The following is a 15,366-nucleotide window of genomic DNA, read 5'->3' as shown; positions in this document are numbered from 1 at the left end:
CCTGCCCCCCATTTCAAGCAATTCTTCAGTTTCCTGAGTAGACTGATGGCCATTTTATCTTAGTTTCTCAATGAGAACAGATTGGCTCTAGACCACTCAGGTGGTATAAATTTGAATTCTGAATTCAAATGAGAGCAGGTCTAAGATTATAAATTCTCTAGGGATAATCCTCCTTTAACTCCTAATGGATCCCAGGTCCTGTTATCTCCCTGTATCAGGGAGGTGTCTTTTTTCACTAGTTATCCTGAAGCTGTAGTTCTTCAGTAGTCCTTGCTTCAGACTGGGGACTGGAGTCTCATTTTCAGCTTACCGTCTCTGTGGAGCCCCAACTCTTGTCTCTCATACCTGCATGAGTGTTAGAACCAAAACTCCTTGGTTCTGGAGACTGGCAAGCCACTAATATGGATAGCTCGGTTGTAGTTTAAATTTAATATTATTTTTCATTTAGTCTTCTTTTTCCTCTAGTTTTAGCTGGAATGTCACTTACTTTCTGTGTGATCAACTATACATTTTAAGTGATTGTTACATTTTATTCAATATTTTTAGTTGTTTATAGTATTAGAGGTTTTCCAGGTTATCTGGATTGCCATACTGGTAAAAATGGAAGTCTGTTGTCTGCTTTTTAATTTTGTAGGACTTATTGTTCATGAAAGTTGTTTAAAATACATTTATTAATATATTCTCCTACTTTTAAAATGAGAAAATTACATACAAAACTAAACCTTCCCCTTTCTTTCTTTCTCTTTCCTTGGGATACTATTATATGTTTGGTCTATATTCCCAGTGAAATGGTTTGAAACAAACCAGTCTCCATATCAGCCTGAACATCTGGGGCATTTCTTTTACAGTGCCAGAGGATACATTTTGTAGAAGCTGGCTGTTGGCTGGGTTGGGCCAACTCATACCTGATTTCCACTTATGAATATATTTTTGGGTGAAGAGATACTGAAAACAGGTGTGGGGAGATTGCTTTAGTATATTGTGAAGCTCACCATTTATAGCAAGGCACATGGGTTAATTTGTATCACTTTTAAGTCATAGTAGCTCATGAGAGATAATATATTTTTTAAAATAATAATCTTAGGATGGTTTATTGCTTTGTTACCAAGATCTTTCCACATACTGTCTCAGAACAACACCGGGGAGAAATATGGTAGACATCATTATGCCCGTTTTCCTACTAAGTAAAACTGAGGCTCAGTTTACATTGTTAATGACTCTCCTGAGATTATGCAGGTGGCAGATGGTAATGATATTATTATACCCTACTGTGAGACTTGAGGCCTTCTTTTTATTTATTTGTTTTTAGGAGGGAGTTTTGCTCTGTTGCCCAGGCTGGAATGCAGTGGCACAATCTCAGCTCACAGCAGCTACTGCCTCCTGGGTTCAGGTGATTCTCCTGCCTCAGTCTCCTGAGTAGCTGGGATTACAGGCGTGTGCCACCATGCCCAGCTAATTTTTGTATATTTAGTAGGGACGGGGTTTCACCATGCTGAACAGGCTGGTCTCGAGCTCCTGACCTCATGATCTACCTTGGCCTCCCAAAGTGCTGGGATTACAGGCATGAGCCACCGTGCCCAGCCAAGGCCTTCTTTTTTTTTTTTTTTTTTTTTTGAGACAGAGTTTCACTCTTGTTACCCAGGCTGGAGTGCAATGGCGCGATCTCGGCTCACCGCAACCTCCGCCTCCCGGGTTCAGGCAATTCTCCTGCCTCAGCCTCCTGAGTAGCTGGGATTACAGGCACGCGCCACCATGCCCAGCTAATTTTTTGTATTTTTAGTAGAGACGGGGTTTCACCAAGTTGACCAGGATGGTCTCGATCTCTTGACCTCGTGATCCACCCGCCTCGGCCTCCCAAAGTGCTGGGATTACAGGCTTGAGCCACCGCGCCCGGCCCGCCAAGGCCTTCTTATATGTCTTTTTGCCATGCTGCCACTGGTGATATTCTTTATTAGGGCGAAACTAGGTATCAACTCATTATCAGCTCTATAGAATCAGTCTTTTCTTGCAGGTTTATTCAAGTCATTCATTCAGTAGGTTTGAGCCTCTGCTGTGTTCCAGGCACCAGAAACAGATAGGAGCTCTTTTCTGTAACTGGGAGCTAAAGTGCAGGTTTGACATTTGCTGATTGACGTTCTCTCCACTTTCCTCTGTAGAGTGATGATGGTCTCCAGCTGCCAAAGAAGATTGTGGTTGCCAAGAGAAAGGTAACCATTTCTCATCCCCTTGAGTGGTCTTGGATGCCTCTAGGAGCCCACACTGGCTGGCAGTAGACATGGCCGAATTTACAAGCTACAAGGAGACGGCCTCCAGCCGCCACTTGCGGTTTAAGCTACAGAGTCTAAGCCGCCGCCTTGATGAGTTGGAGGAAGCCACAAAAAACCTCCAGAAAGCAGAGGATGAACTCCTGGATCTCCAGGACAAGGTGATTCAGGCGGAAGGTAGCAACTCAAGCATGTTGGCGGAGATCGAAGTGCTGCGCCAGCGGGTACTGAGAATTGAAGGCAAAGATGAGGAAATTAAGAGAGCAGAGGATCTGTGTCGTCTGATGAAGGAGAAACTTGAAGAGGAAGAAAACCTCACCCGGGAGCTGAAATCTGAGATTGAGCGGCTTCAGAAACGAATGGCTGAATTAGAGAAGTTAGAAGAGGCCTTCAGCAGGAGTAAGAATGACTGTACCCAGCTATGTCTGAGCCTGAATGAGGAGAGAAATTTGACCAAGAAAATCTCCTCTGAGCTGGAAATGCTCAGAGTCAAAGTGAAGGAACTAGAATCTTCTGAGGACCGCCTGGATAAAACCGAGCAGAGTTTAGCATTGGAGTTAGAAAAGCTGAAATCGTTAACTCTGAGCTTTGTAAGTGAGAGAAAATACTTAAATGAAAAGGATAAAGAAAATGAGAAATTGATAAAAGAACTCACTCAAAAACTAGAGCAGAACAAAAAAATGAACCGAGATTATACAAGGAATGCTTCTAATCTGGAAAGAAATGACCTACGGATTGAGGATGGCATCTCCTCCACCTTGCTGTCCAAAGAGTCAAGAAGGAAGGGGGCTCTGGACTATCTAAAGCAGGTGGAGAATGAAACAAGAAACAAATCAGAAAATGAAAAGAACCGAAACCAGGAAGACAACAAAGTCAAAGACCTTAACCAAGAGATTGAGAAACTGAAGACGCAAATCAAACACTTTGAATCGTTGGAAGAAGAGCTTAAGAAAATGAAGGCCAAAAATAATGACCTTCAGGATAATTACCTAAGTGAACAAAATAAAAACAAGTTATTAGCCAGCCAACTGGAGGAGATAAAGCTACAAATCAAGAAACAGAAAGAGTTAGAAAATGGGGAGGTAGAAGGGGAAGATGCTTTCCTGTCCAGCAAAGGCAGACATGAAAGGACTAAGTTTAGAGGCCATGGAAGTGAGGCTCCTGTGTCCAAGCACACACCACGGGAACTGTCTCCTCAGCATAAGCGGGAACGACTCCGGAACAGGGAGCTTGCTAACAATGAGAACTATCCTCTGAGCAACAGGCAGGTTTCTTCTCCCAGTTTCACCAACAGGAGGGCAGCAAAAGCTGCTCACATCGGGGCAAGTACAGACAGTGGGACTCAGGAGACAAAGAGAACTGAAGACCGATTTACACCCGGATCCTCCCAGAGCGAGGGGAAGAAGTCTAGGGAGCAGCCCTCGGTGCTCAGTCGCTACCCGCCCGCTGCTCAGGAGCACAGTAAAGTGTGGAAGGGGACTCCCAAGCTGGGCACTGAGAGTGGACTGAAGGGGAAAGTAGAGAAGACAACACGAACATTGAACGACACCACCCATGGATCAGTTCCCAGTGATGCACTCGGTAGGGCTGACAAAGCTTCTGACACCTCCTCTGAGACTGTGTTTGGCAAGAGGGGACACGTGCCTGGCATCGGAAGTCAGGTAACTCAGGCTGCAAACTCTGGATGTTCTAATAAGACCATTGGAGCTCTGGCCTCATCTCGAAGATCCTCCTCAGAAGGGCTCTCTAAAGGCAGAAAGGCTGCCAATGGCCTTGAGGCCGATACCAGTTCCCCAAATTCCAAGGCTCCTGTTTTATCAAAGTATCCTTATAGCTCTAGAAGCCAAGAGAACATCCTTCAGGGATTTTCAACCTCGCATAAAGAAGGAGTTGATCAACCCGTAGCTGTTGTGGTGGAAGACAGCAGTCAACATGAAGCTTTGAGGTGTCGAGTTATCAAATCCAGTGGCAGAGAGAAGCAGGACTCGGATGATGACTTGGACATAGCGTCTCTTGTTACTGCCAAGTTGGTAAATACCACCATCACTCCAGAGCCCGAGTCCAGACTACAGCCTAACTCTAGAGAAAAGGCCAAATCCCGAGGGGTACCTAGAACCTCCCTGTTTGAGAATGATAAGGATGCTGGAATAGAGAATGAATCTGTGAAATCTGACAGAGCCTCCTCCAATGCCATGGAGCTCCCAGATACCAATGGTGCTGGGGTAAAAAGCCAGAGGCCCTTTAGCCCCAGAGAGGCCTTGCGGTCTAGAGCTGTCATCAAGCCTGTTATCATTGATAAGGATGTGAAAAAAATCATGGGAGGATCTGGAACAGAGACTACGTTGGAGAAACAGAAACTCATCTCCAAACCAGGGCCAAGCAAAGTGACAAGCAGCATCACTATCTATCCCTCTGACAGCAGCAGCCCCAGAGCCGCTCCAGGCGAGGCCCCGAGGGAGAGGCACACATCCACCAGCAATATCCAGGTGGGGCCGCCGGAGCTCACATCAGTTAGCAACCACATCAGCTCTCCTTTTGAGCTCTCCATCCACAAACATGACATCACCCTGCAGCTTGCAGAAGCTGAGAGAATGGCAGATGGGCCCCTGAAGAACAGGCCAGAAACAGTGGTCTCTCGGAGCAGCATTATCATCAAGCCATCGGATCCTGTAGAGAGGAATAGCCATGCACCTCCAGCGGAGACAATCAGGTGGAAAAGCCATAGCGCCCCTTCAGAAGTGGGCTCCTCAGATGCCAGACATGTTACTGTGCGGAATGCCTGGAAGAGTAGGCGAGACTTGAAATCTTTAGAAGACCCCCTAACTCGAATAGGTAAAAGCATGGAATCTACCAATGCCTACACCCAGCGGTCTTCCACAGACTTCTCAGAACTTGAACAGCCCAGGGCCAACCTTTTTGAGCAGGGCACTCGAAGGGTAGGACTAAGTTCAGGGGATGCCACCGAGCCCTCCTCCAGAAGGACCCAAAGTAGCCTCACTGTGTCCGAAGTGCTTACCCGTCGGAATCGGGTAGGAGACACTGTCACTGTTGTAGCCTGGAACCACTCGGCAGGCATGGTGAGTTCCATTTCTTTCCCTTTCTCTCCTCTCTCTTTTCCTTTCTCTCTCCCTTTCCTTCTTTGCCTTTTCCCTTTTCTCCTCCGCTCTGGCCGGTGACTCAGGAACTTAAGAACTTTGGGGCTGGAAAACACTGATTAGAACTGGTTTCCTTAGAGAACTGTTGAAAAATCAGGTGGGTTTGAGCTTTCTCCTAAAGACGGTTTTTGGCAGCATGGCTTTCCAAAATCCCTTTTTACGATTTGTCTTCTTCATTTTGCTCTCATGTATATATAGATGAAGGTGACACAAAAAGGAAATATGTCTTCTCTTCCCTTGGTTTGCCAGGACAGCTAAAGGAGCCTCCCCATAGGGCCTCAGCAGCACAGAGGCACAAGGAGCAGCTGTGGCTGATGGGGAGCTCTGGGCAACAGTAGAAGGCCTGTACCCTTTCTGTAGGGAACAGTGAGAGGAGTCAGGTCAGCACGTTTTCGGCCACCTCAGTCAGCAGATCTTCACAGGCTGCTGGCCTCTCAGGGATGAAGGGAGCTGGGGCTTACACTGGCCCTATTTTGTAAGCTTATACCCAATTCCAAGTGACACTTTCTTTTGCCCCTCAGAGAGCTGTTGTCTCATATCATTGGTCTGAGTGCAGGGCTGGTTCAGTATGGCTCATTACAGCTTTGATAAATCCAGAACCACCTGCCTTATATGAATGAGGGTCAGAGTGTCAGAACAGCATCTGGAGAAGCCCTTGGGAGTGTCTTTTCAATGTGAAACCTGTTATGATGAAAAATGTCTTAAGGCTTAGACACAGTGCTCCCTTCTTCAAAAAAGCAGATGACTCTTAACTTGAAAAGCCCTGTTAGTCTTTACAGGGTACTTAACACTGGACAAAAGCACTTCACTACTCACTATCTCATTCAGCCCCTTGAATATCTGCCTTCCCATATTTCAGATATAGAAGCTAAGGGCCAGGGACACAAAGTATCTTACCCAAGGTCACCCAGTGAGTTACTGGAAGAGCTAAGACTTGAATCCAAGATTCCTGTCTCTAAATCCAATGCTCTTTCTACGCTGCTAACCTTTCTTACTCTTACTTATGTTACTCTTTGATCTGCATTTACTTGGAGGAACCAAGTAGAACATTAAAAAGGTAGAATTCTGGCCGGGCGCAGTGGCTCACGCCTGTAATCCCAGCACGTTGGGAGGCCAAGGCGTATAGAGGTCAGAAGTTCGAGACCAGCCTGGCCAATATAGTGAAACCACATCTCTACTAAAAATACAAAATTAGTCGGGTGAGGTGGCGCATACCTGTAATCCCAGCTACTTGGGAGGCTGAGGCAGGGCAGGAAAATCGCTTGAACCCGGGAGGCAGAGTTTGTGGGAGTCGAAATTGTGCCATTGCACTCCAGCTTGAGCGACGGAGCAAGACTCCATCTCAAAAAAAAATTAGCCTGGCATGGTGGCGCATGCCTATAATCTAGCTACTCCAGAGGCTGAAGCAAGAGAATCTCTTGAATGTGAGAGGCGGAGGTTGCAGTGACCTGAGATCGTGCCACTGCACTCCAGCCTGGGTGACAGTGCGAGACTCCGTCTCAAAAGAAAAAAAAAGATAAAATTCTAGGAGTAGAGAGAAAGACAGCTGTTTGGGCCCTTGAAGCTTTGGACATTTAAGAGGAGAGATAAAGCATGAGAGACAGGCATGTGAGCTTTTTGGTAGTTTGTATGTGGGAAGGAGGAAGAGCTGTCTGGACTTCTCTTCGGCATACTCTCCTGCTCCCCACTGAGGATGTGGATCTCATCCCCAGAATCATGCAGCTTACATGCCTGTGCAGAACTCAGAGACCGATGGCCCCTCCTTAGGGGTACCAGTTCCATGCCCCTATGCCAGGCTCTGTCCTCTATAAGGCTCCTGTTCAGTTGTGAGCCTCCTCCTAGTCTACCCTGATTGTTCCCAGCAGCTTGGAATTCCTGTTTCACCTGATTTCTAAGGAACTTACATACTGGCCCATACTGAGGCAAAAGCATATCTTTGCAGTTACCTTTTTAAAAGGCCTGTCTGGGTTATATCTGCTTTGGCTAGGTTGGAAAGGACCCGTTGGGGTAGCAGGTGAGGGTATCTTGTTCCTCACTTTACTGACCTCCACAGCTCAAAAACTTTTGTTACTTATTGGCACAGGAGGAAGAAGGGGAAGACTGTATACTCAGTGTCTGCAAGCAACTGCACAACTCCTTGGACCCATCTGAACTGCCTGTGAAGCAGGGGCCTCCAGAGCCTGGTCGTGTACGGGCTGAGGAACGATTACGGCCAACCAGGCCCTGTGCTGAGGAGAACTGAGCCAGCTGGTTGTCTGTTGTCTGCCCTCTGCTCCTGCTTCTCAGCTCTTCCACCATCCTGCCCCATGGAGGATTTAAGGCCAGTTAACCAAGCAAGACACAAGGCCTTGGGCTGGGAAACTGTGGTAGAGCCAGGCTGTGGCTCAGGTAATTTTTGCCAGTTGGCCAGAGGGAATCAGAGACCACAAGCTGGACAGTCACCTAGGCCCCGCCTTCCCCAATGCACGAGTCCTCTCTCTTTCCTTGTCCCTGTCCCCCAAGTAGTTGGACCATTCTGGCCCCCAAACGGGATGATAAAGTCCCCACCACACAGCAGCCATCAAAAGCTCTTCTCTGCTCCTTGGTGGCTTGTTTCTGGATCATAGGGCAGCCGCTGTCTGTGTGGTTAATGTTCTGATTCCTCAGTCTCTTCACTCTATCCACTTTACTCCTCATTTGCCCTACGGGCCCAAGTACTCAGTAAGATTTACCAGCCATCAGCTCCACCTAGGGGGCTTCCTTTTCTTTCCCCTTGGAGTTCTTTTCCTCAGACTTTTAAAGAAGAGGTATGTGCTGCCTCTAAAGGATTGAGACTACCCTTTAGGGTGAAGTTTGGCCTGGCCCCCTGGCTGACCAGTTTCCTGGGGGCAGAGCATGCAGATACCCATGTGGATACCCATTGGAATGATGTCATCCCTCCCCAACCCTGGCTCTCTCTGCTCACCTTTCAAAGGCACCTGGAGGTGCAAGCCTCATGCATCTCCTTTCCTGAGCACCGATAGTGCTGCTGGCATCACCTGCTCTCTCTCCAGTGGAGACTTCAGGCTGACTTCATCGTTTCCACCTTGGGAAAATCCCTAGGCTAAGCTGGGCCTGACCCAGCATACTCTGCCTTCTAGGAAGTGCCCAGTAAGGGGGAAAGCAGACCCAAAGTGACTCCCCTTTAGTCACTGCACAAGCAATAGCTCCATGAGAGGGATGGACTGTAAGACTACTCCCTCCTGTTCCTCCTTCTCCATCCCCCATGGAGGAGGCATCGCACTTTACCCCGCTGATGCATTCCTAGGCAAGTGGGCCCGGGATTTCTGCAAGTCGACTATCATGACTTCGTTGGAGGAGAGGTGATACATGCATACACCCATTGAGGGCCTCAGGTTTATGTAGTTCAAAATGCAGCAAACCTTTCAGAAAGCCACATAAATAAATTGGTTAGGTTCCTTATACCATTCAAATGAGGAAGCTGAAAAGTATATTCTTGGCGCTGCTTTTTCTATAGCATTCTCTCAATACAAAGAAGGGACCCCCTTTCAAAGGCTATCTTTATGAAGCAGACACTATTGCCCTCAGAATGAGAGAACATTAAACTAGTAGTCTGGTAAGCTGGATTTTTTTCCCCATGGCTTTACGTCCTTGCTGTGTGACCTTGGGTGAGTCATTGTCTTCTTGGAGCCTCAGTTTCCCTATCTGTAAAATTAGTTATTTGAAATGGATGATCTCTAAGGGCACCAGATCTGGTATTCTAAGGTTCTCCCGTTTTCACTATCCGTAATAGTATGGGATGGTTTCTGCTTTTGGAAGGATATCATCCACACGGGTTCTTCCCTCCTGCCCTTCATTGTTTTTCTGGGCCTTGTTTTCTAGTTTCCCCACGTTTTAATTTCATGGGGATGAGCTCAGAGAAGCTCCCTGGGCCGGTTTCCCAGTCTACAAAGTAAAGGGATTAAATCAGGTGGTCTCTGAGGCTGCCACGTGGTGTCTTCTGGCTTTCTAGGAGTCTGCGTGTTACGGAAAGTACCCAGGTCTGTGTATCTCCTGTTCCTGTGCATCTCCTATGACTTTCCTGGCAAGAGGAAGACTCAAGACTTCCTCCAGAGGAATTTATCTTCTCTGCTTCCACTCAGCATGGGAACCAGTGTTCATTCTGCCCTTGTCTGCATCAGATTTGGCAGTGAGGAGGCTTGGGGAGCACCTACCTTACTTTCAGGGACAGGAATCTATTGCTCATACTTCTGTTTATTCTAGAGTTTCGGCAATCTAAAGGCATTGTCATGTGGCCTGCCTTTCCTCTCCACGTCCCCACCTGATGCTCAAGATACTGTTTCCAAGATCTCTTCCTGCTGCTTCTCCTGGCTCACTGGCCAGAAACTAGCTCACTCAAGGCTGCAGTCTCTCACTTGCAGCCTCCCTGCCATTCTCCTTCACTGGTTGGCAACCTTGAGAGTTCAAAGGAAATCACTCTGTGGTGGTCAACTGAAGCCATAGGAAACTAGTAAGTCTATGGTTCTTCTCTGCTGATGGAAACAGAAGGGCGCTAAACCATGCCTAAAAAGATCTCGCCAGTAGTTCTTGTCTTTGGGTGTTGGAGCCCTGGATTCTGGTGCTGTAGCTCCTGGTGCCAAAGTCTGGATCTCTCCACATTTCAGCAGCACCAACATCTGCTGCTACTCAAAATGCTCTGTGGAAGAGGGACAGCTGTGATGCCCTTTTGCTGGGGCTGCCATCTTGAAATCTGAGTGCAATAGGATTTGATTGTAATAGTTACTTCAGGATATTTTGTTTCTTTAATCTGCATACTTTCTAGATAGATTTTATTTTTAAATGTTCTCAGCATTGCAGAAAATAACATTGTAATAGCAAGTAAAAGCTGGAGGCTCAGTTTATCTGGGCTTCCAATGGCTGGCAAGGCTGGCTCTCAAATCCCAAAGTTGGAAGGCATGTTTCTGAAAAGCAAGTGAGGTGTGATTGTTTGGACCCAGACCTCATCATCAGGGGTCCTGGAGGAAGCCTCCAAGTAGAGGGGAGACCTGGTAGTTGAATAGTTGTTTAATCAAGCCAAATAGTCCCACTGCCCCAGTCAACAAACCCACTTTTATGACAAGTTTCTTCTGCAGCTGGCTCTTAAATTTCACTGGCAGGTATGTGGTGGTTGGAGGGTTCCTAGTGAGTCGGGGCACCTGGCAGTAGAGCTGCTTGGTTGGAAGAAGTGGAGCTGGCTTAATACCAGCAGCTGATCTCTTCTACCTGCCTTTTTTTTCCCACTCTGATACTAAACCAGAGAAAGCTGCAGGTGGATAAAGCAGCTGTGGCTGTTTTTTTTGCTTTTGAGTGGCAATGAAAAAGAGTCACAGTGTGGGTTAAAGGGATCTGCAGTGGGGTCAAGGATGCCATGCCACCCTCAGCTGCAGGCAAGCTTGCACATAAATCACCCCCTCTCATTGGAGTGTTAGGGAGGCGTGGGGTGCTATACTGTTCTTGGACTTGTTGTCCTGGGGCAGTTTTAGTTCTTTATATTTGGTGGGTCAGTGCCAAGTGCTACCACTTCCCAATAAAGGAATAGGGACCCAGACACTGGGTCCCTGGCTACCTTATCATGAGGTTTTGTTGTTTCTCTGACAAGATTGCTTTGGAAAGAGCTGCTTTTAGGGATTATTTTTTGAATACCCCGAGTGGGGAACAGGGTTCTCCTCAAAGCCTCACACCTAAGATCATAGGAAAGGGGCCCTATTTTCCTGCTGCTTCACAGCTCAGAACATATACTGAATGGAATGTATTTTTAAGAGAATAAAGTCTATTTTTTTGTATTTTAAAGATTGGGAGGGCTAAGAAGGTAGCCCTCAAACTGTTATTGCATTATAGGCCCCTTTGTTGGGGGGGGGCGGTCTGTTGGTCCACACCTACTCGCTCAGGCAGGTGCCCTGGTCTCACACCTGTCCCTTGGAGTCTCGGTGCAGCAGCTCCTACATTCCCGCTCCAAGCATGGGACCAAGGAGGCCGGAACCTGTCGCTGGAAACCAGGGCAAAGCCGTGAGCAGTAGCTCAGGGCTCCTTGGGTGCATGTGTCTAGTTGGAGCTGCCTGTCTGCATGTATCCTCTGGCTCTAATGCTCTCTGTTGGCTCTGCAGTACAATATGTAACCAATAAAGCTCCCTCGTTTCCATATACTCTGAGTCCGTGATGCCAGATTTGTTAATGTCATCCCTGCATTGGCGCAGCTCTAGTGTATTTCGTTGTACGAACCGATTACTGGAAGGTTTTACCGAACCGATTACTGGAAGGTAAGGACTGGAAACGTTAACTGAGGCTTGGAAAAGGACGCGCGGAGGACCCACACGGCTCAGCTAGTCACAATCAGCGATTTCTTTGCAACATTTAATTTTTAGGCTTGTCCACTGTTGCCAGAAAGCGTCATCTCTCTCTCTCTCTCTCTCTCCCAAGGTGCCTAAGCCTTCGGTTTAAAAAGCAAATACTCTTAAAAGACCTGCCCTGGATTAGTACCTTAGCTCATCCCCGTGAGGTACAACGTTGATGGAAGAGCCGAGACTCAAATGCGGGTGGATGCCAAGGTCCGTGCACTGCACAGTGCTGTCACCTCGTCAGTTCTTCCACTTGCCCTGATCCTGGTGTGTGGATTCTTTCCATTACTGTCACTAATACTAAGACCAGGGAAAAGGGCCTCCACTGTCATCTTCCAGTCAGACCACCTATATATATATATATATATATATATATATATATATATTATCCCTTAACTCATACTAAGAATAAAACCGCGTTTAAAGGGACATCTGTTAGGAGCCCCTGGGAAGGAACGGCATGTAACATGTTTTCACCTTATATGGCAAAAGGGACTTTGCAGGTAAGGATTCTGGGATGAGGGAGATCATCCTGGATGATCCAGATGGCCCTTAAATGCAGTCAATCACAGGTGGTAAGTATCCTTTTAAGACGGAGACAGAAGATTTGACTACGGGAGAAGGCAATGTGATGATGGAGGTGGAAGCAGAGACTGGAGTCATGTGCTCCGAGGATGAAGGAAGGAGCCACAAGCCAAGGAACATCATCCCTAGAAGGTGAAGAGGGCAAGGGAATGAAATGATTCTCTCCTCTCTGAGAGGCTCCATAAGGAATGCAGCCCTGCAGACCCATTTAGACTGGGTATCCAGAACCTTAGGACAGATTTCGTTGGCTTTTTTTTTTTTTTTCTGAGATGGAGTCTCTCACTGTCACCAGGCTGGAGTAGTGGTGCAATCTTGGCTGACTGCAACCTGTGCTACCTAGGTTCAAACAATTCTCCTGCCTCAGTCTCCCAAGTAGCTGGAACTATAGGCATGTGCCACCATGTCCAGCTAATTTTTGTATTTTTTAGTAGAGACGGGGTTTCACCATGTTGGCCAGGATGGTCTCAATCTCTTGACCTCATGATCCACCCACCTCAGCCTCCTAAAGTGCTGGGATTACAGGTGTGAGCCACTGCACCTGGCTGCCAGATTTCTGTTTTTCAAAAAGCCACTAAGTTTGTGGCAATTTGTTAAACCACCGAAGTTGCCTAAGCCCTTGATCATCATATGTAGTACTTCCCAAAATGTATACCACCACCTTTAGCAGAATGGGGAAGTTGGCACATACCCATGGAGGAAATCAGGAATAAAGGCAGACTGGTCTCCCAAAGGCTCAAACTTTGTTTCAGCTCTTATGTTTTGTCTTGAAAGTGCATCAAGGTTCCTAATAACCATGTTCTTGGCACCCTCCCCAACATGGGGATGTCTAGTCCACTGACCAGAAAGTCCACTGCTTCTACAGGACCACCCCATCTTCTGACCTGATCAAACCATTTTTCTCCTTTATATAAACATCCTCCTTATTTAAATGTGGAGAAAACATATGTATTACTATTGCCATAGGATAAAATTGGCATTTCCGAAGGAGTAATACCCCCATCTTGTCTGTAACTCCAACCCAAAGGAACAGAGGGTTAATTTTATATGAAGTTTTATTCTCCGAATATAAAAAAAAAACCCAACAAACCAAGGGACTAAGATGTTATTTCACAGCACTTGCTTGCCTCAGTGTTTTTGAAGAACACAATTCCAAGCTAATGGACAAGTTCCTCCCTGTGCTCTCGGTCATTCAAAGGAGGCAAGCTCCTTTGTCAAATCAGGAGCGCCATCAGCCAATCAGGAGCCCGGATGCCAGGGTGGGAGGTTCTCCGTGGGACCTAGTATTGCTAGAAGAGCCTTGCTTATACAGCGTAAGACAAGCACAAGGGTCTCTTCCCTTAGAATGTATCTGTCTCACATGCTTGGGGATTGCTGTGCAGGAACACCTGGTGTGGCCTGGCGAGGCAGCGTATACATGGCCCCCAAAAACTGGTCTGCAATTCTTCCTGCTTCTCGCAGCCCACTCAGCAGAGCACCATGCACTGTGGCTGGGTAGTTACGGATCGTATGTTCTCCCGCAAAGAAGAGTCGTGGAATCGGCTATTTTAGGGGAAAGAGAAAATTGGGGAATTTAGGAGATTTAGAGGAAAAAGAAAATTGGCAAGTTGCACTTACACCTTTATTCTTGTACTTAAAATTGCTAAATTCCTATTGACCTTTTAAAGGCTGATACCCCAATTACTATTCCTTCATTCTATCCAATAGTGTCCCCATCAGTAGGCATTTTCCCAGAACTGACAAGTAGAAATAGGACAATAAACTACAGCTAGCCTCGGTCCTAAAGTGAAGCTTATTAACGTGTGCTCTTATCAGTTACTAACAGCCAATTCTAGAGCTCCCCTCCCTCATGTATAACACAGTACCTTCTGGGAAGAAGCCTTGCTACCCTGAAGCACAGGACATTGGGTGATCAGGGACACTTCAGCCTTGCAGCTCAGAGCAGGTCTGAACTATGACACTGGAGAACTCTTACTGCTCTTTGGACTGGAGTCTGGCATAAGGGTCTTAGATAAGGACCCAGTGTTACTTCTCAGGAATACCCTGGAAGCCCCTGGTAATTGAGACCTTGCAACAATCCTATGAGCCATTACAAAATGGAAGTGCAATTAAAAATGGTTTTATTTTTTAGGGGGAAAACCTAAATAAGGAAAAATGTTATTGACTTATACTCTGGACTCCTCCATTTTGAATGCAGACTGCCTAGATTTAAAAAACCAAATTATGAGAAATCAGAAATGCTGTTCCTCCTTTTAACTCTGTTCTTGGTTATCTGAAAAGGTACGAAGACAGAACGACTAAAATCTGGGAAAAAAGAAAAATCAATGACATCATGAGATCCTGGTCTCTTCCCAAATAGGCCCAGACAGTTTGTCAGTTTCTCACCTGGGGGGCGCCTGGAATTGAGGGGCCAGGAGTGATTGGCTGAGCCATTAAATCATAGTCATTTCCAGATGATCCTGCAGCAACATAGGAATAAGAGCCCCGGGCCCAAGGATCAGCACGCCAACGAGACACCACAGTTTCTTTGGGCTAAAAGAAAGACCAGGAGCAAAAGCCATTATGAGACACCAAGGACAAATCATTCCTTGAGAAGTGGAAAGGCAATGGTGGGTGGGGATACAAGTGAGAGAAAGAGGCGACAGATGTGAGAGCCAAGTGATCAAGTGATGAATGCTCTGCTTTAAAATAAGACGTGGACACAGGACCTCAGACACCAGGGACACCTCCGTGCTGCCTTCCTGTCTGTGAATCCAGAGTCTACTACACAGGGCTTGACTTTTATTCTCTTTCATAAAAATTCACATGAAGCATTAATATGCTTCCCTTGAAAGGAATCCCAAGGGGTTGAAGTATTTCAAAGGGCCTAAAGAACAGGAAAAAGTACCAAGAGGTTGAAGACGTCCTCGAGATACTCACTGGAGTTCGGCATTTTGTCTAAAATGGCAGGGGTACAGTGTGACCCTAAAGCCAGAGGAGAAATGCAGCTAACAGCCTTCAGATTCCCCAGCT

The 15,366-nt window shown here is 46.8% G+C and overlaps 2 protein-coding genes across 6 annotated transcripts in view; one reads left to right on the top strand and one right to left on the bottom strand.

Annotated features, from left to right (window-relative positions):
* The window catches only part of LUZP1 (leucine zipper protein 1), a 105,692-nt gene extending 94,112 nt beyond the window's left edge, over positions 1–11,580 (top strand). For all 4 annotated transcript variants that reach the window (XM_074380261.1, XM_074380262.1, XM_039473597.2 and 1 more), the window contains exons 3-4: positions 2,157–5,341; positions 7,503–11,580. In XM_074380261.1, the coding sequence (XP_074236362.1) occupies positions 2,276–5,341; positions 7,503–7,661 (3,225 nt within the window). In that variant the 5' untranslated portion in view covers positions 2,157–2,275 and the 3' untranslated portion in view covers positions 7,662–11,580. The remainder of the gene's footprint in view (positions 1–2,156; positions 5,342–7,502) is intronic.
* Positions 11,581–13,391: 1,811 nt separating this feature from the next.
* The window catches only part of KDM1A (lysine demethylase 1A), a 70,979-nt gene continuing 69,004 nt past the window's right edge, over positions 13,392–15,366 (bottom strand). For both annotated transcript variants that reach the window (XM_010345466.3, XM_010345467.3), the window contains 2 exons: positions 14,740–14,886; positions 13,392–13,896 (listed from right to left, as the gene is read on the bottom strand). In XM_010345466.3, coding sequence (XP_010343768.2) covers positions 13,711–13,896; positions 14,740–14,886 — 333 coding nt within the window. In that variant the 3' untranslated portion in view covers positions 13,392–13,710. The remainder of the gene's footprint in view (positions 13,897–14,739; positions 14,887–15,366) is intronic.

Source organism: Saimiri boliviensis, chromosome 11 (genome assembly GCF_048565385.1).
Source record: "Saimiri boliviensis isolate mSaiBol1 chromosome 11, mSaiBol1.pri, whole genome shotgun sequence".
NCBI lineage: Eukaryota > Metazoa > Chordata > Mammalia > Primates > Cebidae > Saimiri > Saimiri boliviensis.
This window is presented reverse-complemented; position numbering and strand designations above follow the sequence as displayed.